The sequence below is a fragment of the Trichosurus vulpecula genome, chromosome 9, assembly GCF_011100635.1.
Source record: "Trichosurus vulpecula isolate mTriVul1 chromosome 9, mTriVul1.pri, whole genome shotgun sequence".
Taxonomy (NCBI): Eukaryota; Metazoa; Chordata; class Mammalia; order Diprotodontia; family Phalangeridae; genus Trichosurus; species Trichosurus vulpecula.
Window position 1 is genome coordinate 191737127 of NC_050581.1, and position 27654 is coordinate 191764780.

The 27654-nt window shown below is 49.2% G+C and overlaps 1 protein-coding gene across 2 annotated transcripts in view; it reads right to left on the reverse strand.

Moving 5' to 3' along the window:
- SCN5A (sodium voltage-gated channel alpha subunit 5) overlaps positions 1-27654 on the reverse strand; it is a 185371-nt gene that overhangs the window by 120840 nt on the left and 36877 nt on the right. For both annotated transcript variants that reach the window (XM_036737927.1, XM_036737926.1), the window contains exons 2-4: positions 21252-21570; positions 16529-16647; positions 1870-1959 (exon numbers count right to left, since the gene is read on the reverse strand). In XM_036737927.1, the coding sequence (XP_036593822.1) occupies positions 1870-1959; positions 16529-16647; positions 21252-21518 (476 nt within the window). In that variant the 5' untranslated portion in view covers positions 21519-21570. The remainder of the gene's footprint in view (positions 1-1869; positions 1960-16528; positions 16648-21251; positions 21571-27654) is intronic.

The following is a 27654-nucleotide window of genomic DNA, read 5'->3' on the forward strand; positions in this document are numbered from 1 at the left end:
AGTGCCCTCCTTCAGGAAGCCTTCCCTAATTCCCTGCACCCCCCTCATCTGAAAGTGTTCTCTTTCTCCTTAGATTTCTTTGGGAACTTTGTCTAGACCCCTATGTTACCTGACCACTCCCTACCTTGTATAGAACCATGTCAATTTATTTCACATTTAGGCTGTAATAAACTCCTCGAGGGCAGGGTCTATATTGTATTGTCTCTCCTCTTTCTATCCCCACAGTCTAGAAAATGTCTTGCCCACAACAAACACTTAATAAATGCTCATTGAATTGAATTCTATGAAGCGAACAGTTAGAGAACACAAAAAGGAGACTCCTTCCAGCTTTAAATCTGTGATGCTGGTGGTGCTTCTCTCTCTACCTATTAGACCTTCAAAATGGCCCCATGGGCAGCGGAATTCAGTGAGCATTCCAGGGTCCCCCAACTCATGAGGCCTCAGCTACTCGAGATATCCATCTGCCCACTGATTCAGCTTTTGCTCTTCCCTCTGAACTCATCCCTCACCTACTACTCTGCACAGATCTTGGATGAACCCGGTTATCTGAATGTTGTCTTTCCCATTAGAATGTGAGCCCCTTGAGAGCTGGGGAATGGTAAGTTTGCCTTTCTTTGCAGGGTGCCTGGAATGCAGTGAACATTGAATGGAGATTTGTTGACTGTCCGGTCATCTGTGAGGATGTGGTCTGCAGGCCACCCTGAGTTTCCAGAAGGCCTTGAGACCAACTCTTCCCTTTGAAATGGTGTCAATTCAAGAGCCAGGTGAATACAGTAATCCTTCAGTTACCTGAAGGAGGCTGGGGAGGCAAGTGGAGCAGATAGCCCTGTGGAGCAGGATGCCCCAAACAGCCACCCAGAAGTGTATTTGTGCTCTTGAGTGTGTCTATGAAGGTGAGCCTCAGTCTGTATCCCAGAGCGATCCATTCCCCAAAGGGTGCCAAGAAGCAAAATCATTCCCTATTGCGTGGTGGGAAACCCAGACACTGGTCTATCAGGATCCTGGCTCATGAACACAGTTTCAGAAGAGGCTTGGACCCCTTTACACTAGAATAGTCAGAGGCTCACAGATTTAGAGTTGGAAGGGATCCAGGGGCCATTTAGTTCAGCCTCCTCATTTTGCAGATGGGGAAACTGAGGCCCAAGGAGGCCAGTTATCACTACAGGCTGACCTCCCTCAAAGGATGCCACATACTCTGAATACTCATGGAGAAATCATTTAAGTTAGGAACTTAAATTTGGTAGGAGGAGCACAGCCTAGAGTTTTTCCTAAAAATGACAGGTATGAATGATAGGTTGGGGAAAGGGAGGGGAGGTTCAGCCGCCCCTCTTTGCCACAGCTGGGCTTGAAGGCAGGGAAGTCATGGGGAGCTAGCCAACCTTCCAGTGCCCTGGACAGTACCTCAAATGGCAGGAGGGAAATAGTAGGATACAGCAGCATCCTTGGAAGGGCAGGGCAGAGGCACCTAGCAAAGGGCCATCTTCCACCTGACAAGGGAGTGAATGAATGATGGAAAATGCATTTATCAAGTACTTACTATATACCAGGCACTGCGGACTTAGGGGTATGGACACAGGCAAACAAGGCAGTTCCTGTCCTCAGGGAGCTTCTATTCTAAAGACAGAAAAGTGCCAGCCCAGGAGTCAGAATGCAGGGGTTTAGTCCCCCCCCCCTCTACCTCTAAATGGCTGTGTGACCTTCAGAAAGTGAATGCGTATCTCTGGGCCTCAGTTTTACCCCATATTCAGTGATTGTAATGGGTCTGTTCAGACACTGAGGATACCAGGGTCAAGGCAATAGGAAGGGAAGGGGTAAGAGAAGAGAAAAGGAGGCTCTAGGCAGAGAGAGAAAGTGGAGAGAGATACTTACTCAACATACTTGGTCCATGGCGGGGGCTCATGTTGAGCCATGAACACACAGTTGGTTAAAATGGTACACATGATAAACATACTGAACAGAGTAGGACATGGGAGTTAAGGAAAGCCAGTTATGGGAAACCGAGCCCTGCCATAATTTCCTCCAAGACCCCCCTGTGTCTCGTCCAATATCACTCAATCCTTGCTGGCTTGGCTTATCCCACTGATTGCTGGGCTATTATCATTCCATGGAAGATTATTGTAAATTAATGATCAGCTGGCGTATCAAGATACAGTAACCAGGAAAAATCAGAGCGATAATTACATTAACTGAACAAACTGGCTGTCCCATCCTTACCCCCAGAATCACATCAGTGCAACCCTGGATTTGTCTTGAAAACTGCTTGGGGGGCAGGGAGCAGAGTGTGTGTGGGGGGTTGAATGTCTGGCAAAGGACGCTGACATTTTTAAAGCCCCAGCTTGAGGACTCTGAGTACTCTGTGAAATAGGATTTGCTATAGAAGGATAAAGGCAAGGTCGTCTCACCTATTTTTTCTCCTTTCTGGCTTTTGTTTTCATATCACAATTTCCCTCAACCCTCAAACCCCACTGAGACACCTCCTTCCACATGAACCCTCCATTAGAATAAAGAAAAACATGTAAGCAATACCAACAGAGACAGTAAGAATGTTTGAAAGTGAAAAGTATGCCCCATTTCACACCCATGGTCCCCCACCTCTCCATGGAGACTTTTTCTCCCATTTTACCAACAAGTCCAAACACCAGCAAGGGGGAGGGATGGAAAAGTCCTTCCAAGAATCTTTCACATCCTGCCTTCCAACTGAGGCAGGGCTCTCATTCAAACTTCCAGTGAATCCTCCCCTCTCCTCTCCAAAGGTGCCTTCAGGGCCTTTGGGAGACTTTGTAAAGGAAGTGCTTATGGCTACAAGGGCCTCTGATGAATGAGATCAGAGATCCAGTCAGTCAGCAAGCATTTATTAAAGGCCAGGCATTATGCTAGGCACTGTGGACAAAAAGTGGAACTCTTGGAATCTGCACACTGGACTCCTTCATGGCTCGACCGGTGGGGCCTGGCATCAGTAAGGCCTCCCTTTCTCTAGAGAGCAGTGGGAAGAGGGGCTGGGAACCCCTTCCTTTTGGAGAATTCAGAGGCAGGGGCTAGGACCTGTCAGCCCTGACTTCTAGAATTCTCGGATTTGGCCAAGGAGGACATTTCATTCAATATGGCTTGACTGATGCAGTAAGGGACCTTGGCTCTCCATAATCTGGGGGCGGGGGGGAGTCTCAACATCCATGATCATTCAACAAGCAAAGGAGTTCTGAGGCACCCAAAAACCCCTCAGGAAGGCCCTACTCAGACCCAAGGACTGTTCAGACTTAGGGCAGGGCAGGGGAAGGAAGGAAACAAGCAGGCGCTAAGCCTATAAGCCAGCATTTTACAAATTTTAAATCATTTGATCCCTGCAACAACCCTGAGAGGCAGGTACTATTATGTTCCTCATTTTACATTTGAGGAAACTGAGGCAGACAGAAGTTAAGTGACTTTATCTAGGGTCACACAGCTGGTGTCTGAAGCCAGATTTGAACTTGGGTCTTCCTGACTCCAGGCCCACAAAGAACACTGGATTAGCAAACTGCAGACCTGGGTTCAGGCCCTGATTCTGCTGCTTACTCCCCGTGGGACCTGGGTCTTGTTTTCCTTCTCTGGAAATGAGGAGGCTGGACTAGACAAGCCAAGACCCTCTTCCGGTTCTCCATCCTACGGTCCTACCTCAGTACCACCAATGCTCAGTCTTAAATAATTATTAAAAATAGATATTTGACATGCTGCTTTAAAGGCTGCTTTAGATGCATTGTCTCATGCCTCAGAGGTTAGGTAGGCCACGAGTACTTATTCCCATGTTACAGAAGAGGAGACTGAAGTTCAGAGAGGTTGGCTGATGTGCCTACGATCACATAGCCAGTAAGTGTCACAGGTAGGATTTGCACCCACATCTCCCCGAGTACAAACACAGCACTCTCTCCCACTACTAGAGGCCATAACAGGACCACTCCAGAACGTGGGAGGTTCAGCTTCATTTTTCAAAATACCCTAATGGGTTCAGAATGCCATTATGGACGAAAGGGGTACACTGAGTCTTTTTTTAGCTTGTAAATAAACACCTCCCACCTGACCTAATGGACCTCGGGGCTCCCTACATCCATTATTGGACCTGTCCTGGACGAGTTTCCAACACGGGAGGGCCTGAGCGCTCAGCCAGCATTTCAAGCCTTCGAGTAGCATCCCCCCGGGCCAGCCGAGTCTCTGTGGAGCCCTGCTGCGTGCGCACAGTCGGGTTAATCCAACATCCACCAGCCCACGGAACGAGCTATTCCCAGAAGCCAGCTGTGGAGCCAGTAATTGCACCCCCAGGGCCTTCCCCCTCCAAAGCCAGAGCCCCAATATTTTCCATTACCTGGCCCCAGCCCTCTGGCTCCTGCTGCCGGAGAGAGCAGGCTCAGAGCCTAAGGTTCAGAAATCAAATTAAAGTCAGAGGCCGGGGATTTTTGTCGTTGCTGCTTGCTGCTGCTCAATCAAATTCCTGGATTAGGGATGTAAATGCCCATCTTGGAGAAAACAAAGGATTGATTTCGGTAAGGCAGACCACAGATTACCTTCTCTCTGGGGTCCGAAGAATCTATTTTTAAAAAGATTCAGACCAGGTTGGATGCAAATTCAAAGCCAACCAAATCCTCCAGTAATCTTCCCAGGGAACTAAATCCATAGAGAGCTTCTGGAATGTTCTCCACTCATGCCCCTGCCCTCAGGGCCATTTTGTTTTCAAAGTGCTGTGACCTAACCCCAGGTGGACCCCGAACCCCTGGTTAATGACAGGACTGAGTGTTCCTTCATCACACCTGCAGGAAAGTGTGGGCGAGCGTGCCAAGGAGGGCGCCCTGTGTGTGCCGCACCTCTGCCATCCGCAATACCCTCTTCTCTGTCTGCCCTAAAGGCTCTTCTTGATGTTCCTCAGCTGGAAGAAAGGCAGCATGGCCCTTTCGGCCCTAAACATTTGTCCTGAAGACCAGGATTTTTAACAGAGGGTGTCATGCAGTGACAAGAACTCAGCGAAGAGCTGTATTCTAGTCCTGGTGCTATTTGCAAATAGCGTTTCACTGGTGCCCCTCACCCACACTGAGCCTCAGTATTCTCCTCAGTAAAATGGGTCCTAAATGTGTCCTGCCTCCAATACCTGCTGGCCATGCCCTAGGCAAATCACTTAACCTCTGGCCTAGGGCAGTGGTATCAAACTGAGTCCCATAGTTTTGAAATGTACTGTGATCTGTTTATCTTGCTCAATATTTTCCAATTCTGTGTTTGACACCTGCTCTAGGTAAATTTTTAAGCCTCTAAGATGTAAGAGAGGAGAAGATCTGCAATGATGGAGAGAATTCCCTCACCTGGGAGTTCCCTATACTAATGAAGTCACAGGAACAGTCTCCCTAAAATAACCACTAAACCGCTCTTCTGATGCCTTAGCATGGTGGAGATCTCAGCAATGCAAGGCTTGTGAGGATTATTCCGGAGCATCCAAGTTCTGCCAGGCCTGAACAAGCTGGATGAGAACAGAATCTAGGCCCAGGGGTAGGCCATGAGTCTGTCATCCACGAATGTATTTCCTAGCTACAGTCAGAAAGGATCATGCCTGGGCTTTTAGGGGAACTGATAGGCCTTTAAGAAACCTTTCCTTCCTTTTTTTCCTCTCTCTTCCTCCCTCCCTCCCTTTTCCTTCCTTCCTTCCTTCTTAGCTTCCTTCCTTCCTTCTTAGCTTCCTTCCTTCCTTCCTTTTTTTCTCTCCCTTCCTTTCTCCTTTCCTTCCTTTCTCCCTTCTTTTCTTTCTCCCTTCCTTCCTTCCTTCTTTCCATCCTTCCTTCCTTCCTTCCTCCCTCCCTTCCTTCTTCCACTATAACTACTCATAAAGACTGTCTACCAACACACAGAGGGCTCCCCTCTGCCTCAGTGAAGGCAGTGACCACACCATACATTTACAGGCTCTGGAGTTGGAAGAGACCTCCAAGGTGGTCTGCTCTGACCCTGTCTTTTTACAAGTGGAGAAACTGAGGCCCAGAGAAGCTCATGGGACCCTACATCTAGAGGTGGAAGGGATTTTAGAGACCATCTAATCCAACTTTCTCTCCATATGAATGGGGAGGCCCAGGCAGAGCAAACATCTCTCTCCAGGCTGCACACCTAGTCAATGTCAGAGGTGTGATTTGAACCCAGGTCCTCTGACTGTGTGCTCTTCAACGGAAGTCAAACCATTAGAGGGATTTCTGCCTGCTGACCTAACAAATCTGTTGTTGGACGTCATATGCAAAGGAATTTTATAAGTGGTAAAACTCCAGGCAGTGCAACAGTCACCCTGTATTCACACAGGACTTGACCACTTACAAAATGCGCTTCTATAAAGATAGAATATTTGCCAGATATTTGCTTCTACGGGGACACCATTGACGAAAGGCGTGGGCTATTCCTCCGCTGGTGCAAGTTTCGACCTCTCCCCCCCTCTCTGCCCTGGGGGTCTCGTCTATGTCTTGCCACCACCCAAAGTGCAGACAGGCTTACTCAGCTTTTTGTAGCATTCTGTGTGTCTAGCAAGCATTTACTAAATACAGCACCTACTGTGTGTGAGGCAACCTGGAGGAGTGGAGAGAGGCTTTGCCCTTAAGATCAGAAGGGCCTGGGTTCAATCTTGCCCCTAAAACATGTGACTGCCACACAATGACTGGGCAAGAGACTTAATCCCTCATCTGTAAAAGGAGGGAATTGGACTTTATGGTTTCTGGGGCCCCTTCTAGCTCTATTTCACTGGGGTTAATCTGTATTTTTAGTTATGTTTATATTGGGGCAGAATGCTGGCCTGGGAGTCAGGAAGACCCGAGTTCGAATCTGGCCTTGGACACTCACTTTTGTCATCTGCAGAATGAGCTGGAAAAGGAAATGGCGAACCAGTCCAGTATCTGCCCAGAAAATCCCAGATGGGGTCACAAAGAATGAGGCATGACTGAATAACTCTGACAACAAAACGGTTGTGCTTACTGTACCCCCAGCACTGTGAACTCCTGGGGAACAGGGGCCCCTCATTTTGGTCTTTGTACACCCAGCATGTAGTATCTCCAGTGCCTGGTACACAGTAGGCACTAAATAAGTGCTTGCTAAGTAAAAAGGACTGTTGAGCTTTGATTTGACCAGCCAGGATTTGGGATCTCTTACTGCAAGGGCAGGGCTTCAAAGTCACCTCCCTTTGGGCCTGAGCTTGGCCTGGCCTTCTGCAAGCCCAGGACAAGGGGCAGCCTGGGCAGAGACAATTAGCTGGGACAGGAAGGTCCTCGATCCCAGGCCCAGGCTGGCACTGGAGTTCCCCGCCCCCCACATCTCCCTGAGCCAGGGCTCCTGCTGACAGAAAACGAAAACGGAGCTGAGAGAGACACTCCTGGCTGTATCACACCGATAGGCGGCCGTTTCTCCAGGCCTGTGTTCCCATGACCGAGGCTGTGGGCCCCACACTGGGGGAGATAAGGGCCCCTCTGGAGCAGCATCGAGGCCCTGGCAGCTGGTACAGCATCAGCTCCTGCTGCCTGTGGGGGCTGGGGGGAGAAGGGGGACCTCGCCAAGATCAACACCCTGGATGTGTCCCCGACGGCCCCACTGGCCCTGGGCCAGCTCCCGGCCCAGCTGATGCCCTCATATGGTGTCAGGCAGGGGATCCTGGTCGAGGAGGGGCTGCCCTCTGGCCTCCTGGCTCTTCTCTCCCAGCCTGCCCCCTCTGCTCCGCCTCTCTTTGCCAGCCCTGTTTCACAGGGCTCTCGATAGGGACAGGGTGTCACTGTTTCTCTGCCTGGCTCAGCAGCCGGTGCTGCCTTGGGTGGGCTGGGCGCCTGTCCTCAGGTGCTCCCACCCACCAAAAAGGCCAGTTCCCTGCTCTTTTCTTGTGGGATTCAGTGGCCTCCACATGGCCTCTCTGTCCTTAGTCTCTCTTCCAGTCCATCCTGGGCCCCGCTGCCCATTCTCCTGATGCAGAGTTCTGATCCATCACCACCCACCACCCCCAGCTCAGAAAGCTTCCATGGCTCCCCTAGATGACGCAGTGAGTAAGGATGCTGGAGGCAAGAAGACCCAGAGTTCAGATCCTGCCTGAGACACTTTCTAGCTGTGTGACCCAGGCCGTCACTTAACTCTGCTCCTCAATTTCCTGGGATAATAGTGGCACATCTCTCCCAGGGTGGTTGAGTCCATCCTTCAGGACCAGTCTTCACCAGGCCACTGTCCTGACTACCTGTCCCCTCTGAATCTCCTCTGCTCACGTCTCAGCATTGCCTTCACATATATGGGTGCAGGTTAGCGGAAAGGGCTCTGGTGTTCAAGTCAGAGGACTGGGTTTGAATTTTGCCCCAGCCAGTCTCTTTCTATCTGGGTGACCTTGGCTAACACTTCATTTCCATGAGCCTTGGTTTCCCCATTTGCAAAATGAGGAGGGTCAGTAATTCCTTGACCCTGATGATCCTGTCGTCTCTTGTCGTGTAGCTGTTGGAGTCTATCCATCCTTACACCTTCCCCAGTTAGACTGTGAATGCCACCACCTTCTTCCTCTCCCACGTGTTCATGGCAGTGACCGAGAAGCACCTGTCGATTAATGGATTGCCTTCAGAGCCAGGATGCACTTACTGAGCTTGGCTGGTCTGCGTGGTCCCCATGGTCAAGCTAGCCATTTGTCAGCCAGACCAAAGGCCTGTGGGAAAACACACCCTCTGCGTGTGTGTGTGTGTGTGTGTGTGTGTGTGTGTGTGTGTGTGTATGTATACACACAAATATACATATATACACATACACAAATATGTGATTTCACTAAGCATATTGGCCCCTGTCTATGCTGGTACATCCTGCTTCTTGGCTGTGCTCACCTCAAGGGGCCACCCAACGTCCTGGGGCCTTCCTTGGGCTCTTCTGACACCCTGAGGATGCTGTTTGATACACGGGCTGTCCATGTCTCACCCCTCACTTCGTATCCAGGCCCAGCTCATCTCCTAGTGAATCTGACATTTCTCTGGTGACATCTTTTAAGCCACACCTTCCTCATTTCTTGTATGTACAAGGTGGCAACCTGTTCCTACCTGCCATGGGCCTCTCCACTGCCCTTGGAATGACCTTTAATTTCTGTTTGGAGACTGTGCTATTCCATGACTCACAATTATACAAGGAAGAGTTGTTGGCCCTGAACATCCAGTCCCTTTTTCACTGACATCAAAGTTGTCCCCCTTGGTGGGGGCAGGGGGCTTTGAAAACTGGAATGAGAGTCAAGAGGGGCTGCCTCTTCTTCTGCACTCTCTTAAGACAGTATGGAACAAGCACTGGCTTTGGAGTCAGAAGTCCTGAGTTCAAATCCCTGCTCTGATATTTACTACCTTTGTAACATTTAGCGAGATTGTCCATATTTTTTTTTGGTACATATTTGTTTGTCTCCCTCATTACATTGTGAACTCCTTGAGGACAAGACTGTCTTTGCCTCTTTTTGTATCCATAGCACTCAGCTCAGTGCCTGGCACATAGTAAATCCTTAAACCTTCCTGGCCCTCGGCCTCCTTGTTTGTGAAATGAGGTTGAGCTTGAAGGTGCCTCCAAACTCCAGCTCTAGAATTCTAGGCTCCTTACAGTCCCAGATCTAGGCTCTTTCCTTCCAGGCCCAGATCTTGGGTCCTGTGATGGGAAGTTCTGCTGGAACAGGGCCCTAGGAGAATAAGAGAATGCCTCTTAAGGAAGGGATGAGCGGCAGCATCTGGCACAGAATTGTGGTCCCTACCTAAGGACCTCTTACAGCTGAGGAAAGAGTCCCAGAGGAAAGCAGGGAAGTGACTTGGCCACAGTCACACTGAGGGGCAGGGCTGGGCTTTGGTCCAGGGCTCCCCGATTCCCGATCCTTTCCACTGCCCTTGGAGTGACCCTGTCTGCATAGCCCAAATACCTCCTGACAAAGGCAGGGTGTTAACAGACACAGAATTTCCCTCCTATTGGGGTCCCAGGGTTTTGTGGGCCCTCCTTCTGTCCCCTGAGGAGCACATCCCTGAAATCCTCATAGAAATAAATGGTAAAATAGGACTCAAGGTACAGAAGCCTCATTTTACACTCCATTTCCGCAACGTGCTGACTGTGAAGCAGGCAAGCCTTGCATGGTAATTGTTGGCTAATTGCTGCACACAGACATGTTTTCTGTCTCTAATTACCTCACAAGCACCTGGAGAGCAGGGTGCCTGTTCTCTATTCCTTCTCCGTGATCCTCTCCCTTCTTCCTTGGCCAACTTATTCCCCTAGACCTTGGCACATGGGCCTCTGAGAAGAGTAAAGCCTGGTGGGTGGGTGGGCTCCTCAGAGGTCCTAAAGTCAAAGTCAACCCCGGGGACCTGGCCAGGCCAGCCTAGACAGTGTCCTAAGTAGAGGCGGCTACTTTAGGCTAGCGGGGTTTTCCTCTGTGGGGCTCAGCCTTTAAAGCTCTCGGAGCCACAGTTCTGGAGACACTGGTCACCAGCAAAAACAGGGTACCAAGTAGATGGCTGGCTAGGCCTGGCCTCCAGCAGCTGTGGCCTCAGCTGGTGCTGAGAGTCTCCAGAGGCCTCGCTGTGGCTTCCCTGGGGGCTTGGGAGACCACCAGGGTGAGTCCCAGGCCCAGGATCCTCCCGTCTCTGCCTGCCTTCCCTAACCTTGGAGGACCCAGGCAGGAGCTCAGCAGGAATTCTGTGGCAGGTACAGCCTGAAGCTGGGTTCCCAGGAGGACCTATGTATACTCTAAGCAGTCCTGGGTTGGTTAGAAACCTGGAAGAGAGAGCTCCAAGGAGCCTTAGGTGAGAGGGAGAAGGACAGCTTAGTGTGAGGCTTCTCCCCTGGAGGCAGCATGGGGAGGAGTACAGAACCAAGCAAGTTCATTCCCCAACAGAGAAGCCTCACTCTCCTTTTCTGTGAAATGGAGATGTCGTACCTGCACTCCCTTACTTCCCAGGGCTATTGTGAGGCCCAAATGAGATAATGGCTTGCTGGAGAGGGCTCCTGAAACCTCTAAATGCTAGGTGAATGTCCCCTGCGATTATTATTAGCTGTGACTCAATTCCAGGCTGACACTCCCTTCCAGTAGAGAAGCCCCCATCAGTGGGTCCCTCTCTATAGCTTCCCTGACAATAACACCATGAGCCCTGAGATCTGGAGCTGGAAGGGACCTTAGACTAGAGAGCCTTCTAGCCTAACCACTTCATTTTACAAATAGGGAAACCAAGGCACAGAAAGGTTAAGTAAATTGCTTAAGGTCACACAGCTGAACCTAGGTCCTCTGACTCAAAACCCAGGGCTTCTTCACTGTGCCTTCTCTCAGAAAATGCTAGACCTGGAGTCCATAATCAACCAGTCAGTCAGTCAACAAGCTCTTATCAAGTATCTACTATGTGTTAGGGATATAGACAAAAAGGAAATGGCCCCTGCTCTCAAGAAACTTCAGCTCTATCAAGGGAGACAACACGTACGTATAAGCACATACCAGATAGAAATGCAATAAGTAACCCATTAGACCCAGATTCAAATCCCACGCCTGACATTTTCCAGCTTTGTGAACTTCAGTGTTCTCCTCTGTGACATGGGGATGATAATTTCTGTGGCACCTACCTCACCTGGAGGCAGCAGAGGAGAAAGAGACCCGGCCCAGGAGTCAGGGAGAGTGGAGTTGGAATCCTGTCTTAGACACTTGTTAACTCTAAGAGACTCGCTTAACCCGTATCCCAAACAGTGCTTGAAAACAGTGGATACTGAGCAGGGTCCAGCTGCATCAGGAGCATCTATTAAGTGCCCACAATGTACCAGGCACTGGATGAAGGGCTTTACAAATATTACGTCATTTTCTCCTCACGACACCCTTGGGGATGTCAGAGCTAGGTCTACCCCCACTTTACAGATGAAGAAATGGAGGCCCACAGCCGTGAAGTGACTTGCCCAGCTAGTTAAGTGTCTGCTGCTGCATTTGAACTCAGGTCTTCCTGACTCCAAGCCCAGGGCCCTATCTGCTGCATCCCTCAGCTGTCATCAGTGCAGGGATCTTCACTAGGATTCCCCTACTCGGATGGCATCGCAGGTCTGAGAAAAAGAAAAAATCTAACTCACAGAGTACAGTGCCTGGCACACAGTAGGCACTTAATAAATGTTTACCAATGGTCTGGTTGATTGATCAGGCACAAATAGGCAAGTAAAACATTTGGTAACTTTAAAGTGTTTTATAAATACTAGGATCTCCATTCAAGGGCAGTCTCCACAATGTGGCAGTGACCACTGCCTTTGGAAGGATGAAGAAGTTGCCGGATTTCTTTTCATCTAGAGCTGTAACCAGGGCAGGTCAATGGGGCTTTGTCCCAGGGCACTGAAACCAAGAAGGCCCAAACAGGACCAGACAAGGGTTCGATCCTGGCTCTTTGGACAAACCAGTTCACCTCCTGGCCTCCGTTTCCTCATTTGTAAAATGAAGGGACTGACCTAGCTGGCTTCCGACATCCCCTTTGGCTGTCAATCTGGGATCCTACCTCTGACTACCTGTGTGTGACCCTGGGTCTCAGTTTCCTCTTTTGTAAATCAGGGAGGGGGAGGTTGGATTGGAGGACCTCTAAGGCCCTTTGAAGACCTGAGTCTTTGACACTCCAGGCCCAGGTCCTCCTTTAGCACAAGGAGAAGGAGAAACCCAAAGGGAGAGGCCAGAGTGGCTCCTAGTTGATAACACCCATCTATGGAACCATTAGACAAATTAATTCCCCTTTCCACTCAACTGAATTTGTCTTAATTACCGCGGGTGTGGTTTTCTCATTGTGAATTACTGAATCAATTCCAGGGCCCATTTCATGCTGTATGTCCTGGGAACCCAAAGAGCTTGTGGTGGCCTGGCCCCAATCCACATGCTTAGGAACACGGGTCCCAGTTAACAGTCAAGAAAGACACTTCAAAGCCCATAGCTTCCCAGTGGCTTGAAAAAAAGGTCTTGTGGACAGGGAAGTGACTGGAAAGCAGAGCCATCGAATGGGACAAAGGCAGCTAGAGCTGGCCAGAACCTTATGGAGTCCGCCCCCCTCAATTGACAAATGAGGAAACTGAGGCCTGGACTGACAGGACTTGGTAAGTAACAGAACCAGAATTTGAAGCCAGGTCCTTGGGCTGAGTCTAGAGCTCTCTCCCCTCTACTCCATCGACAACTTGGCTTGGTCTGAATTACGAATCATGCCCAGGCCGAAGCTCCTCCCAGGCTTGCTGGCTCCCAGGCCCAGGTCACATCCAGTAGCCTGAAGGACCGGTAATGCCCAGGTAAACAGAGGAAGCGCCAGCCACAGAGAGTCACTAGGAATACTTCCAGGCCTGATCGTCCCTGGGACGCGATGAATATTAAACTGATTTGTCAATATTGGTAGAGGCTGAGGGAGAACACGCTGGCTAATTACTTCAATAAAGGCAATCTCTTTGCAGCTGTTTGACGAGAGCTCAGCCTCTGCTGGAAACAGACGGGCGGCCGGCTGGCTGAGGCTCTCGAGGTCAGCAGGACCGGCCCTCTCGAGGCTGCTCCGCAGGGAGATGCCCTCCAACACCCTGGTGAGGATCTGAGTAAGTGGCATTTGGAGAGCCCTCAGAGAGGCAGGGGGTGGAGGGCTGGCTTTGGCTTCACAAAGAGCTGGGCTTGGAACCACCAAGCTCAATCCCTCTCCTTAAACAGAAGGAGAAAGTGAAGCCTGAGGAGTAGAGTGACTTGTCCAAGGTCACATGGGTAATGAGAATCAGAGACAGGACCTGAGCCAGGTCCTGACTCCCAAACCAGGGCTCTTTTCCCCTGCACCATGCTGCCTTTAGTAAGTCAATTTCCCTCTCTGAGACTCAGTCTCCCCCTTTGTAAAACAAGGGGGCTGGATTAGATGGCCTCTAAGGCCCCTTCCAACTCAAGACCTGGAGGCTTTAAGTCACTTTTTCTTCTTGCCTGGGCAAAGCCACTGAGTCTCTCCTGGTCCATTGGGAGCTGTCCCCAACTATAAATTACAGATGAGTTCCTGATCTGCCTCAGTGAATGGAGTGGAGTATTCACTCTGGGAGTTCTCTACTAAACTGAAAATAAAACTAAAATAAATAACTAAATAAAATAAAACTAAATAAAAATAGAGCAGGTTAAGGTTTGCAAAGTGCTTCTTAGACCCAGTGGCAGTGGCCACCCAGTACTTCCACCGCTTCCCTCCCTGCCAAGTTTGGGGGTTTTTGCTGGGTCCCAGCAGGGAATGAATAATCATGATGATGAATGAGGATGACTGACTTGTATGGCACGTTTACCAAATGTTTTACTTGTCTATTGAAGTCTAAGCCTCACAATGAGGCAGGTCTCACTTGGTCCTTGTGACAGCCCTCTGTGGCAGGTGCTACCCAGCCATGGAATGTCAATGCCTTTGGTCTGAGAGTGGGTGCTCAGCCCTTGGAATGGCTTGTCCAAGCTGGAACTGTCTCACTCCCTGCTGTGATCCCTCCCATCTCCCATCCTCAGAGGAGAAATACACACACACACACACACACACACACACACACACACACACACGCTGGCGCACTCACACATGCATGCACAGAGTGTGGGAGGGAGACATTAGCTCCCGAGAGAAGGCAAAGTCTCCCCAGACTGATCAGCTAGTACAGGGGGCTGGAGGTGAAAGCCATACTATGTCTGCCATCCCCCTCCCAGGGAGGTGAGATTAGGTTACAAGTGAGCCTGAGGGCAGCCTGACAGAGAATAGAAGTCACACAAAAGGCTAGCCCCAGGGAGGGATGTGTAGAGAGGGAGAGGGCAGCCTCACGCTTTGTCTCAGTGACAGGCCAGCCTAGTAGGGGCTGAGTGGATGAATGTTGAACAGAAGAGCCTCCCGTCCTCTGTGGCACCAGCTGGTGGAATGACCTCCTTCTCCCCCTCCAGCTGTCTCTCTGAGTCACTGACTTGCCACCAGGCACCCAGGACACTCCCCAACTCCCTAGGCCCTGCCCCCGACAAAGGGTAGGGACCCTCCTGTTCCTGTGAGTCTGAATGGAGAGCTAAGATGGGTGGGAGGGAGGTGTCCTGGCATGATATACTATGTACATATCCCGTATTTGGAAAGCTAGCCCGGGAGTGGGGGAAGGGGGAAAGATGGCTAAATAGTTCAGCCCCAGAAGTTAGGATTTGTGCCTATTGGAAGCATGGTGAACCTCTGGGCTGGGCACACAAAGAAGGTGCGATGGCATTAAAAACAGACCAGGCTACCTAGCCTTTTAATCCTGACTCTACAGCCTACATAACCTTCCGGGACCTCAGTTTCCCCATCTGTAAGATGAGGGGTTTGGGACTTGATAGTTGCTCAGGTTTCCTCCAACTCTAAATCTATGCTCCTGTGACCTAGGGACCACTGCTTCCATGTTGATAACCCTTTTCTTAATTTTCTTAACTGTTGTCCCAGAACAACCCATGTGACCTTCTAGCCCTGAATGATATCTCTGACAAGTGGTCATCCTGGATTTTCTTGAAGACTGCTTGGGAGGGGGAATCTACTCCACCTAGGGCTGCTCATTCTACACTGAGAATGAGAGTGGAATTTAATTGTCAAGAAGCTTTTCCTTCAAATTCCAAGAATCATTTGGCCTCTCAGCAATTCTCACCTACTGTGAGGTCAGGCCAAGTAGAAGGCTAATCCTTTGCCATGATGGACACTCAAAATACTCCAACACAGTTCTCCTGCCCCACCCAGTCTTCACTGCTTCTGACTAACACTCTCAGTTCTTTGAGTCAATCCAAGGATGGTCTGATCTCCAGGTCCTTACAATTCTAATTTTCTTCCTTTGGATAATCTCCGGATTGTTAAGGTCCTTCCTAAAAGGTGGCACACAGGACTGAGTGTAATACTCAGGTGTATGTCATCTGATGAGGGTAGAGTCTAGCAGCCTCAGATGATGTTAGCTTTTCTGGCTGCTGAATTACACCACTGACTTTTCCTGACCTTGCCATCCACTGATGAGCCAGTCGGTTTCACACAAATGGCTATCTAGCCACATCTCCCCAATCCTGTACTTCTTCAATTGATTGTTTGGACCTAAGCTGTGGACTTTACATTTTTATTCCTCCTATATTTTGTGTTATTACTAGACTCCACCTTTGAGGCATCACAGAGTAGTGGAAAGAGGGATGGCTTTGGAGTCAGGAAGTCCTGGGTTCAAGTCCTGCCTCGGACACATTCTATCCATTTGGCCACTGGTAAGTTACCTAACTGCTCAGTATTCTGGGCAACTCTCTAAGGCTATGAATTACTCAAGTCAGTACTCAAGCAAGAATTCCCTATGCTGATGAAATCATGGGTCCAGCTAATAGCCCCAGTTCTTGGCTTTGCGTTAACTTCAAATGAGTTTGTGAGAAACAGCTCCTGGGGAGTCAGGAGAGCTGGCCCCCATTCAGTTATCCAGAAGCATGCAGGTGGCCCCCAGCTTTCCAGTCAGTCTCTCATTGCAGCCCTCAGCCCTCTCCCCACCAAGCAGAAGCAACATGTGCAGAGCCCCACCCATCCCAGGTCAGTTCTAGCCAAGTACCCCCAAACAGCACTGAAAAGGATATGAATGAACCAAGATTTTAACTGCTGCTCTCCGGATGGGGTGGAAGGGGCTGAGGATGTACAAGGCATTTGTGGCACTAAATCGGAAGATGGTTTTCCCTTTGTTCAGTACGATGAAGGTCTGTGGATAAAGAAAGAGAGATGGCAGAGGACAGGTTACAAAGCAAGTGGCTACTCTTAGATCCCAGATTTCGAGTGAGAGAAGCAGGAGCCCCTGCCCCAGGGGAGGCTGGGGCAGGGCCCTGGTGAAAAAGGAGCCAGCCTGGGGGCCACAGAGCCTCCCAAGTTGTAGAAGGCTAGAGGGGCTGATGGAGAGGTGATGGAGGGTATGATGGGGGAGGCACGGAGGGAAAGAGCAGAAAGGACTGGATTGTACCTGGGGTCGTGGGATTACAGGTCAAGAGCTGAGAGGGTCCACAGAGCCCATCTAATCCATCCCATTCATTTTACAAAGGAGGAAACAGACCCAGGAATGATCAGTGACTTGCATCAGGTCACACAGGTAATTCATATCAGAGACAGGTTTTGAACCCAGGTTCTCTGCTTCTCAGGCCAGTGCTCTTCCTAATTTACCACACTGCCTCCTCCTCCATGAACAACCAAGTCCAATCCCAAGGCACTGCCTCAGAGCTGGAGCTCAGCCCAGGGTATCCTTCAAACTGGGGGCCACTATGGACCTCAGGTTCTCTTCCTTTTTTTCCCTCCCCAGCTGGCTCTGCCTAGCTGAGTAAGGGTAGGTGAGAAGGAAGGTGCAGAGAGAGAGAAATGACAACCCCAGGGTGAAAACTAGCCAAAACATGGCCTCCCCAGGCGCATGCAAATCACACACAAATGATATGCAATTTTTAGGCAAAGATGGTCAGACCTCCCTGCCCTAACAGCTCCCACCCCACGCTGCTGTGAAGACTACAACCAAACAGTGGACAAATGTATGAGAGACCAAGAGGTCTTGGGGTGGGCCAATCTCATCTCTCTTTACTGAAGACTTAAAAAACTTCCCTCCTGGTTTTCTTCAAGCCACCCCTCCACCCTTTACTCTGCAGAGTAGGCAGAGGCCCAGAGGTGGGAGAGCTAAATGTGTCTGAGACTCAGGGCACCACTGGGGATAATATCATGTTGGTCTTGGCATCAGGAATCCCAGCTCTGACACTGACTGGTTGTGTGACTCTGGGCAAGTCACTTAATCTTTGCCTGTCTCAGTTTCCTCATGTGTAAAATGAGGCGGTGGGACTAGATCAGAGATATAAAATGCCACCAGGGCACACGTAGCCCAAAGGACTCCCAGGTGCAGCCCAAGCCAGACTTAAATGGGAATATGAATGGGAAATATTGAACAAAAGACATAAAACACAATAAAACATAGATAATAGGAATGTATGCTTTTCTAAGTCAGCACATGGCCCACATGGATCCTTCTGGATGGTTTACTATCCTCTCTCTTCTATCTTCAGTTCTACTGGAGTTTGACACCAACTGGACTAGAAGCTCTCCTAAGGACCTTCTATTTCTAAATGTATGATCATTCTGTCAATGAATAATGTAATGGGACACCTCAATCTAAGCTATAGCTTCCATGACTTCTCCCTTACTACATGGTACAATGGATAGAGCTCTGATCCTGGAGTCAGGAAGACCTGAGTTTAAAACCAGCCTCAGACATTTTACTAGCTGTGTGACCCTGGGAAAGTCACTAACTTCTGCCTGCCTCAGTTTCCCCATCTGTAAAATGGGGATAATAATGGTATCTACCTCCCACGGTTGTCATGAGGATCAAATGAGATAGGACAGTGCCTGGTACATAGTAGGTGCTTAATAAATGCGTGTTGTCTTTTCCCTCTAACCTGGGCTGATCCTGACCCTGGTCTTGATCTTAAATCTCAAGCCTTGATCCTGACCTCAATCCCATCTGCTCTAGGAACCAATGGTCTCCAGACCAGCTTCTCACCCAGTTCCTTCACCCAAAGTTACTGCTATTTCCCAGGACACTCCTTTGGAACCTTCCTCCAAGGCCTATTCACCCACTAATAGGGATGCCCATCCAAAGGGCCGAAATCGCCAGCTTCCGCAGCTCAGACATTCATCACAGAGGGAGAGTCAGCATGGACTGGCCTGTGATCACACGCCAGAACAGACACATTGTGCATGTGTGTGCACATGCACACACACATATACACATGTTCAGGAACCCAGGCACGCTGACCCACCTGCACATACATTACTGACTACAGTCACTGACCCTGGTGCCTTCCCCAAGACTGGTGCTCAGTGGAGGCTTGTGGCCAACCACGACAGACACACAGACCACGCAAATATATTATTGTGGCTGAAGCAGGATTTGAACCTGGGTCGATCGATCTGAAGCTAATCTCAACATTCAATCCATTGCGTCTCAAAAGTCATCAAGTCTAAATCTCTTAATTTACAGATGAGGAAACTGAGATCTAAAGGAGGCAGGATTTGCTGAAAGTCACACAAGAGGCAGAGCTGAGAGCTGGACCCCAATCCTTTGGCTTCAGAGTTACCACTCTTTCTACAACACCACGCATGTGTGCTCTCTCCCCCCCCTCCCTCTCTCTGTCTCTGTCTCTCTCTCTCCCTCCTTCCTTCTCTCTCTGTCTCTCTGTCTCTCTCTCTTTCTCTCTCTGTCTCTATCTCTATCTCTCCCTCTCTCCCTCCTCCCTCTCTCTCTCTCTCTCTATCTCGCTCTGTGAGTCTCTCTGTGTCTCTCTCTCTCGCTCTCTCTCTCTTCTGTCTCTGTCTCTGTCTCTATCTCTCCCTCTCTCCTTCTCTCTCCCTCCTTCTCTCTTTCTCTCAATGACAGGTACTTTGGAGTCAGAGGAACTGGGTTCGAATCTACCTCTGTTACTTCCTATCCATGTGACCTTGGATAAGACTAGGTTTCATCTGAAGTCCCTTCTAGTCGTGGCTAGGATTTTATGATCCAAAGTCTCTTAACCTCTTTGGACATCAATTTCCTCACGTGTAAAATAAGCAGGGGGGCGGGGTGAAGAGTTTGGAATAGAACGAGAGAGTCTCAAGGGTCCTTTCCAGTTCTAGGTCCAGGATGCTATGACCTAATACCTTGGGAGGCCTGTCTCCATCACTGTCTGAATGCCTGGGCCCAGCCCTTCTAGGGACAAGGCTGGTACCTCTATGCAAATCTTGTTTCCTTCTGCAGGGAGATGGCCGGATGCTGGGCCAGGCCATAGGGCAGAGACAATATGAGGCAGGAGCAAACTGTCTGCCCTCCCCAAATGCAGGAGGAGCCTCAGGGAGCATGGCCAGCATCTTCCAGTACAGGCTTGGGAGGCCCCACCTGCAGGTTAACCAGGGATAACGGGGTAGGTTGATCAGGGCCCTGGGGCTCCAAGGAGACCTGGGATGAGCGGAAGCTAAGGAGGCTGAGGGGCTGGCACTGGAGTCAAGAGGGTCCTAAGGATTAATGCTTAGCCTAAGAGAGAGAAGAATACCCTCTCTTCCCCAGGAAGCCCAGAGTGGTGCTATCCTAGACCAAAGTGGTGGGTCTGACCCTGGCTACCCAAGACTGTCAAGGGCTGCCACATTCCCAAACCTCTGGTCCACTAATGGCCAGACCTTAGAAAAAGAAAACCCTGGAGATAAGGCATGACAGCCCCTCTGGCCTGCGCAGGACATCCAGATTTGCTTCTGGGCTTCTTCTCAGGTCTCCATGCCAATGGAAAGGTGCAATGGCAGCAGACTACCTCTGTGTCCTACAATGTCCCTAAAGCATTCCCTGGGGAGCTGGGGTGGGTAGCTTCATATCTGTCTCCTGCTGGAGCTCGTCCTCCACCATTCTATGTTTAGCTGAAGACAGGAAAACCAGTGAGTGCCCTGAGTGTGCAGAGCCCATCTGACCCGGGAACTGGGGCAAGTGGAGGGGAAAGAAGGGTGGAAGCTCTGGACTGGGGGAGTCAGGAGGCAGAGGTCTTAGTGTTGATTAGGTTGGGTGGGACCCTGGCAAATGAGCTAACTTTTCTAAGCCTCTATTTCCCCATGAATTAAAAAAAAGTCTGAGAGGCAGTGATATAATGAATAAAGAGCTGGTCTTTCAGTCAGGAAAAGCTGGATTCAAATCCTGCCTTTGATGCGCCCTGGATGGGTGACCCTGGACAAGTCATTTAACTTTTAAGTACCCCAGGTAACTCTTTAAGACAGATAACTGCAAGGAAAATTCTGAGCTGGGAGATCCCCATAACCAATGAAGTCATGAATCCAAAGCCCATCAAAAATGAAGAATGGAACAGGGACTGGAAGGACCTTTAAGGCCATCCAGTTCAACAAGGAAACTGGGCCAGAGAGGGGAAGTTTCTTACTGAAAGTTGCAGTGACAGACGAGGAATTTGAACACAGAACCAGCAAGCCTGCAGCTACCGCCTCCCCAGTCACAGGGCTCCTGTCCTATCGGAGGGCTCCCGGAGTCTCTGGAGGGGAAAGCCTGCCATGACTAGAATCTTGCAGCAGGTAATTCATGCACAAAGCATGGAAGCTACATAAAGATGATGGATGGTTTGTCCTGAAAGTTTCCATTTTAATAACAAAGCTCAGCCTCCCTTTGTGGAACCTCGGAATGATGATTAGAACAGAGATCATTTGGGGACACAATCCTGCCAAATTCACTGACTGAATCTTGGAGCCCACCCCTTCTGAGGATTAGAACCGTTCCCCATCTAGTGCATGTTTGTTGGCCCCTGGGCCTCAGTTAACCTTTTGAGTGCTGTAGAAGGGGTCCAAGTCCTCCAGGGGCTCTCCAATGAGGTCTCGGGGTGGGTTGCCATAGAGGTCCGGCAGCTTCTTGGATGCCTGCAAGTCCAGCTGGGGCCGAGGCTTCTCCTCCTCAGTCGGTGTGTCCCGGCTCTCCTGTGTGACGCTCTGGGCCTGCTTCTCTGCAATCTGCTTCTCAATGGCTGCCAAGGATTCTCGAGTGAACCGGCGGAAGCTGTTGGTGCCCCGAGGTAACAAGAAGTTTGCCATCTTTTCATCCTGCTTCCTAGGTGCAGGCCCCCAGTCCGCCTGGTAGGAGCAGCTGGAAAAGACAATCATACAATGAGGCAACAGGCACCAATTAAACAAAGGCCTGATGTGTGCCAGGCGCTGGGCATAGGCATGGGAGCTGGACCTGGGCTGTCACTGATAGGGAACTCCCAGATGAGGAAGCTCCTTCCGTGAATTCAAATGGGTGCCTTGTCAGCAATCTGAAGTCTTGGGATCTCTGAGGGAGCATTTGTACAGGCACACGCATCTAGTATGTATCAGCAATCTGAGGGATGGAGATAAGTACTGGATGGATGATTTCACTGATACAGGGGCAGCTGGGTGGCTCAGTGGATAGAACACAGTCCTGGAGTCAGGAAGACATGAGTTCAAATCCAGACTCTCATACTTGCTGGCTGTGTGATTCTGGTTAAGTCACTTAACCACTGTTTGCCTCTATTTCCTCTACTGTAAAATGAAGACAGTGATAGCACCTACCCCCAGGGCACTTAGCACAAGGCCTCGCACATAGTGGGTGCTAGATAATACTTCTTTCCTATCTTTCTTTCTGGAGTAGGGAAGACCTGAGTTCAAATCTTGTCTCACACACTGACTAGCAGGGTAAGCCACTTAACCACTGTTCACCTCAGTTTCCATGGGGATAGTAAGGGCACCTACACTGCTGGGCTGTTGTGAGGCTCAAATAAGATAATATTTGTAAAAAGTGCTTAGCACAGGCATACAGTAGGCACTATATAAATGCTTATTCCTTTCCCTTCCATAGGGGCAGAGAGCTAGAGCTGGAAGGGACCTTAAAGATGATTTAGTCCGAACCCCTCATTTCCAGTTAAGTGAAGAGATCTGCCCAAGGTCACACAAGAAGTAAATAGCGGAGGCAGGATTTGAGCCCAGGTCCTCTGTCTCCGTATCCATTGTCCCACCCTGCTCCAGTAATCTGCCTTTCAAGCCTTAGGCTCTCATCTACAAACTTTTCCAAATTACTCCTCTTAACATCCTCTTCATTCTGGGCAAACATGCTTGCTTGCTGTTTCTGTATCTCCACACTTTTGCGTAGGCAGTGCCTCCAAGCTTACACAGCTGCCTCTAAGCAGCCTTCCTTCAGAGCACAGTTCAGCAGCCTCCCCACAGTTGTTACTACTATTTCCTTTAAAGGACACTTTGTATATCTCCATGTATATTTTGTGCTTATTTCTCTTGCCACGAGCTGTCTCACCCAGTAAAAGGGAAACTTCTTGAGGGCAGGAAATGCTCCCCCTTTTTATTTTGAAAAAAAAATCTTTGTATCCTGAGTGCCCAGCACAACATCATGGACTCTGGTGAACTGACCTGAAGCATTTTGGAAGGGCCAGACTACTTAGGAGCTAATGCAGGCAAAAGAGCTTTGAAAAGTCTCCAGCCCCATCTAACAAATTCTGGGCAGCCCATTTCCCAACCCTCTGGGGGACACACAGGCATTTTTAGAACAACTCGCCTGGGTAGGGAGCATGATACTGACCGGAGGTTGGCTCCAAATCAGACCCTTAACTTTGCTGCAGCCAGAAAGAGCTCTCATTCTCTCTGCGACTAAAATGCTCACAGAGTTTTCCCCAGAAAGTGCATCTTGGAGATCCCCCCAACTCTCAAAGGGCAGTGCTGCCCAGAGTAGTACATCGTGGGCACGGAAAGGTCGCCTGACCCTTCTCCAGAAATCTGCACCTCAGTTTTCTGATCTGTAAAATGCAAGAGGGTTGGACTGTCTAATCTCAACTTTAAATCTGTGACCTGGAATAAGTCACTTATCCTTTTGTGGACTCATCAGCAAAATCAGGAGGTTGGGCCATACAACCCGATCGGTCCTTTCCAAATTCAGATATTATAGGGTCCAGCTCTCCTCAGGCTCGTCTCTACCACACTGAACTCTGAACGCAAGCACCTACCCCAGTCAGAGTACCAAGGGGATGGGAGTGAGTGAGTTGCTTTTTCTTTTATCCCTTCTCTGTCCCAGATAGTCAGTCAACAAGCATTTTTAAGTGCCCCCTAAGTGTAAGGCACTGGGATACAAAGACAAGACAGTCCCTGCTCTCAAGGGCTCTCAATCTAATGGGGGTGACAACAGGTAAACATCCTTAAACAAGCTATAGATAGGACAGATGAGAAGCAATCGGCAGAGGGAAGGCACTAGAATGAAGAAGGCTTCCTGTAGAAGGGGAGATTTGAGTTGGGACTGGAAGGAAGCCAGGGAGGCAGAGTTGATGAAGGAGAACATTCCAGGCCTGGGGGGCAGCCCCAGAGCCAGGAGATGGGGTGCCTTGTGTGCAGAGGACAGTAAGAAGGCCAGTGTTCCTGGGGAGTGGAGTGTGTGAGCGGGGAAAGATTGGAATGCTGGAAAGGTAAGAAGGGACCAGACTATGAAGAGCTTTCGAGGCCAAGCTGAGGATCTTAGATTTGATCCTGGAGGACTAAGAAGTTACTGAAGTTTATGGAGGGGTTGGGGGAAGGGAGGGAGGGTGTTCTAGAACATGCACTTTAGGAAAATCACTGAGTGGAGGCTAGATTAGAGAAAGGACAGACAGAAGGCAGGCAGACCCACCAGCAGCTATTGCAATAGTCCAGATACGAGGGGATGAGGGTCTCAATCAGAGTGGTGGCAGCATCCGAGGAGAGACAGAGCCACATTCAAGAGATGTTGCAAAGGGAAAATCAATGGATTGGCTATGGGGGTGAGAGAGACTGAGGCATTGAAAGACACCTAAGCTGGGAGCCTGGAGGACTAGGAAGAGGGTGATGCCCTCTACAGTACAATGGAAGTTAGGATGGGGGTAAGAGGGAAAGAATGAGTTCTGTCCTGGATGTGTGGACTGGATTTAGATTCAAAAGCCTCCTCCAAGTCCTTACTCTTCCACTAACTAACTTGGGGAAACACCTTTAGCTTTCTGGGCCTCAGTTTACTCATCTGTGAAACACGTATAACAATACCCAACCTGCAGATGTGTGGTGAGGATGAGAACACAATCTACTACAGAAACACAGAATTGGAAAGAACCTCCGGGGCCATGGATGCTGGTTTACACCAAACACAAGTCTTCTCTAGAATATACCCAACGAGTTCACCAGGCTTGGCTTGAGGACATGGAATTATGGGGAGCTTACTACCTCCCCAAGCAGTCCATAGTGCTCTAGGGCACTTCTAATTGTTAGGAAGTTTTTCCTGTACTGTAGTCAAGGCTACACTTGTACCTCTCCCCCCCCCCCCCACCAAAGGCCCACTCATTGTTCTTAGTTCTGGCTTCTGGGGCCAAATCATAGAAATCTTCCACATATGCCTTTCAGTACTTGAAGTCCATTCCCTAAATCTCTTCTTCTGCAGACTACACAGTCTTGTTCCCTTGAACTGATCCTCATAGAGCACAACCCTGAGGTCCCTCACCATCCTATTTGTCTTCCAGATGGGAGGTGGAAGGGGGGAGAAGCTTATTAAGTGCCTACTATGTGCCAAGCACTTTGCAAACATTACCTCATTTGATCTGAACAATCACCCCAGGAAGTGGGTGCTATTATTATCCCCAATTTACAATTGAGGAAACTACGACAAACAGAGACGAAGTGATTTGCCCAGGGTCACATGGTTGGTAGGTACCTTGGAGGCTGGATTTGACCTCAGGTCTTCCTGCCTCCAGTGCTCTCAGAATGTGGTGCCCCCAGCCACCTCTAGGCACCTGATTACTTTCTTAAAAGGCGGTACTCCCAACTGAACACAATATTCCCAACGTGGTCTGAGCACCTCTGAAGACAGAGTGACTTATCATTGTCCTATTCCTGAACCCTCTTCTGCATCTCTTCCCATTGTCCAAGCTGGTTAGATGCCCATGTCTCATATCCAGCTTTCAGGCCACTAAAACCAACCCCTAGTTTTTCCCTCAGATCATCCGATCAGATCAGAGATGACTCACCCACCTTGTACTTACTTGGGAGGTGGATTTTTTTTCCCAAGCCAAGTGAAGGACTTTTACATTTATTCCTATTAAGTGTCATCTTGTTAGATTCAGTTTAATATTCCAACCTACTGAGATTTCTCTGGACCCTGAGTCATCCAGGGCCTAGATGCCCTTTCCCAGCTTGGGGTCACCTGCAAATGTGATGAGCCCTCTCATCTCAGCCTGATAAAACTGTTAAACAGTGGAGAGTCAAGCCCAGATCCCTGGGGCTGAGACATTCCTTTTATCGACAGCAACCAAATAATGATTTCTCTTTGTGTCTAGGAATTTCAACTAGTGCCCAGACCATGGAACTATACCTTCATGCCAGTCACCATGATTACTATTACTTTTATTTTAGCCTACACAGTTGCTCATCATTAGCAAACATCTGTGTACTCTATGCCATGATGAGAGATTAGTGTGGTATAGAGAGCTTCCTCAGAGTCAGGAGGAACTGGGTTAAAGCCTTGTCTCTACCATACATGTCTGACTTTGTGACCTTGGGCAACTCACTCAACATTTTAGTGATCTTGAATAACTCCTTAAGACTAAGTCATAGGTGCTGATCTCCATTGGCAAAAAGTTTCCTCATTTTATTCCTCATAGTACAGAGTTTCTTGTGCCCCCAACCCCCAAAAAGTGATGTGCAAGATTGTGTTGGAAGCCAAAATTATTCAAGCCAACATACATTTATTAAGCACCCACTGTATGTCATACACTGTCCTGGGCACCGAGGATACAAAACCAAAACAAAATAGGACCTGCCCTTGGGGGGGGTTCATTTTATCCAAAAGCAAAGAATTTGTCTCCTTCTCCAAAGGTGAAGACTTTTATTCCTGCTCCCTGAGGAACATCAACCCTGGAGAGGTGAAATGGATCATATGGGTGTCTTTCAGTTAAGAAAGATCCACTTTACAATCAACTTGGCTCAAAGGCATCGAGTCCATTAGTCAATCCAATCTTTACAGAGTGCTCATTATGGACCTTATAAAACTTGTTCAGTTGGTATCCTTGACATGTTTGAAAGAGTGAATATTAAGAAAGCATTTTATTGGTACATTTTGTTTTTCTATCACCTAGATTTCTTCTGAATCAGGGAATTCAGACTGCTTCAGTGCCTGATGCTGATGAGACGTGCCAAGGAGAGTTAAGTATGGAGTGGGGGAGGGGAGAGACTGTGAGGAACTGGAAAGCTTTGTCAAGGAGTAGGGACATGGGATGGATATTCACTCATTCATTCGACAAACTTTTACCCAGCATTCACCAAGTACAAAAACCCTGTGCTAGCTGCTGGAGAAAATAGATGAATAAGACCTGCCATAAGAAGCTTACAATGCAGCCAGGGAGATAAAATCGACCAGGTACATAACTAGAACAAACACAAAACAGAATGTAATGGCTCTGGGAGAGGCACCATGTTTGTGTGTGGGCAGATTAGGAAAGGCTTCAGGGAGAAGGAGGAGGTACTTGAGATCATTCCAACAGGTGGAAACAGTACGAGCATGGCAGAGGCAGGAGGCCATGTGATAGGCAGGCAGGAGAAGATGGCATTCCTAGTAAAAGTAATGAGCATGGGAGGGCACACCCAAGTGGGACTAAGCATGGGCTACCTCTTAGGGTGCTTATTTCCAGTGATAATAATGCCGAATGAGGGCCAGCTTAGCAAAGCACACAGATGCTTAGTCCCAGGAGGTTGGTCACTAGAAGAAGGATTCTTTGGCCATAACACCTTCTGAAACAAAGTTAAAATACAGCATGGCCTTTCTCATGTCTTCAGTGATGGCAGGGAGGAGGGAAAGGAGTCAGAAGACATTAAGAAGCACAGAGTTTTGGGGTCATAAACAGTGCCCTTGCTGAAAGTACTCCGAATGTACCTTTTGTCCATTTATTATATTTGCTCCCCTAGTGCCTAGCACAGTGCTGGGCACATAGTAGACACTTAAATTATTAAGATGCTTGCTGATTGGTCCATTGGCTGACTGACCAATGGACTGACAGGCTACTAGAAGAACTGAACCACATCACTATTGATATTCTTGGGGTAGACAAAACCAGAAGACAGAAGGAAGCTGTGGTCAAATGGGACTGTAGCTCTCAGGTTCTCCTTGGAAAGGCAAATGAAGGAGCTGGGGAAGCTGGTTTTAGTGTGTGTCCAAAGG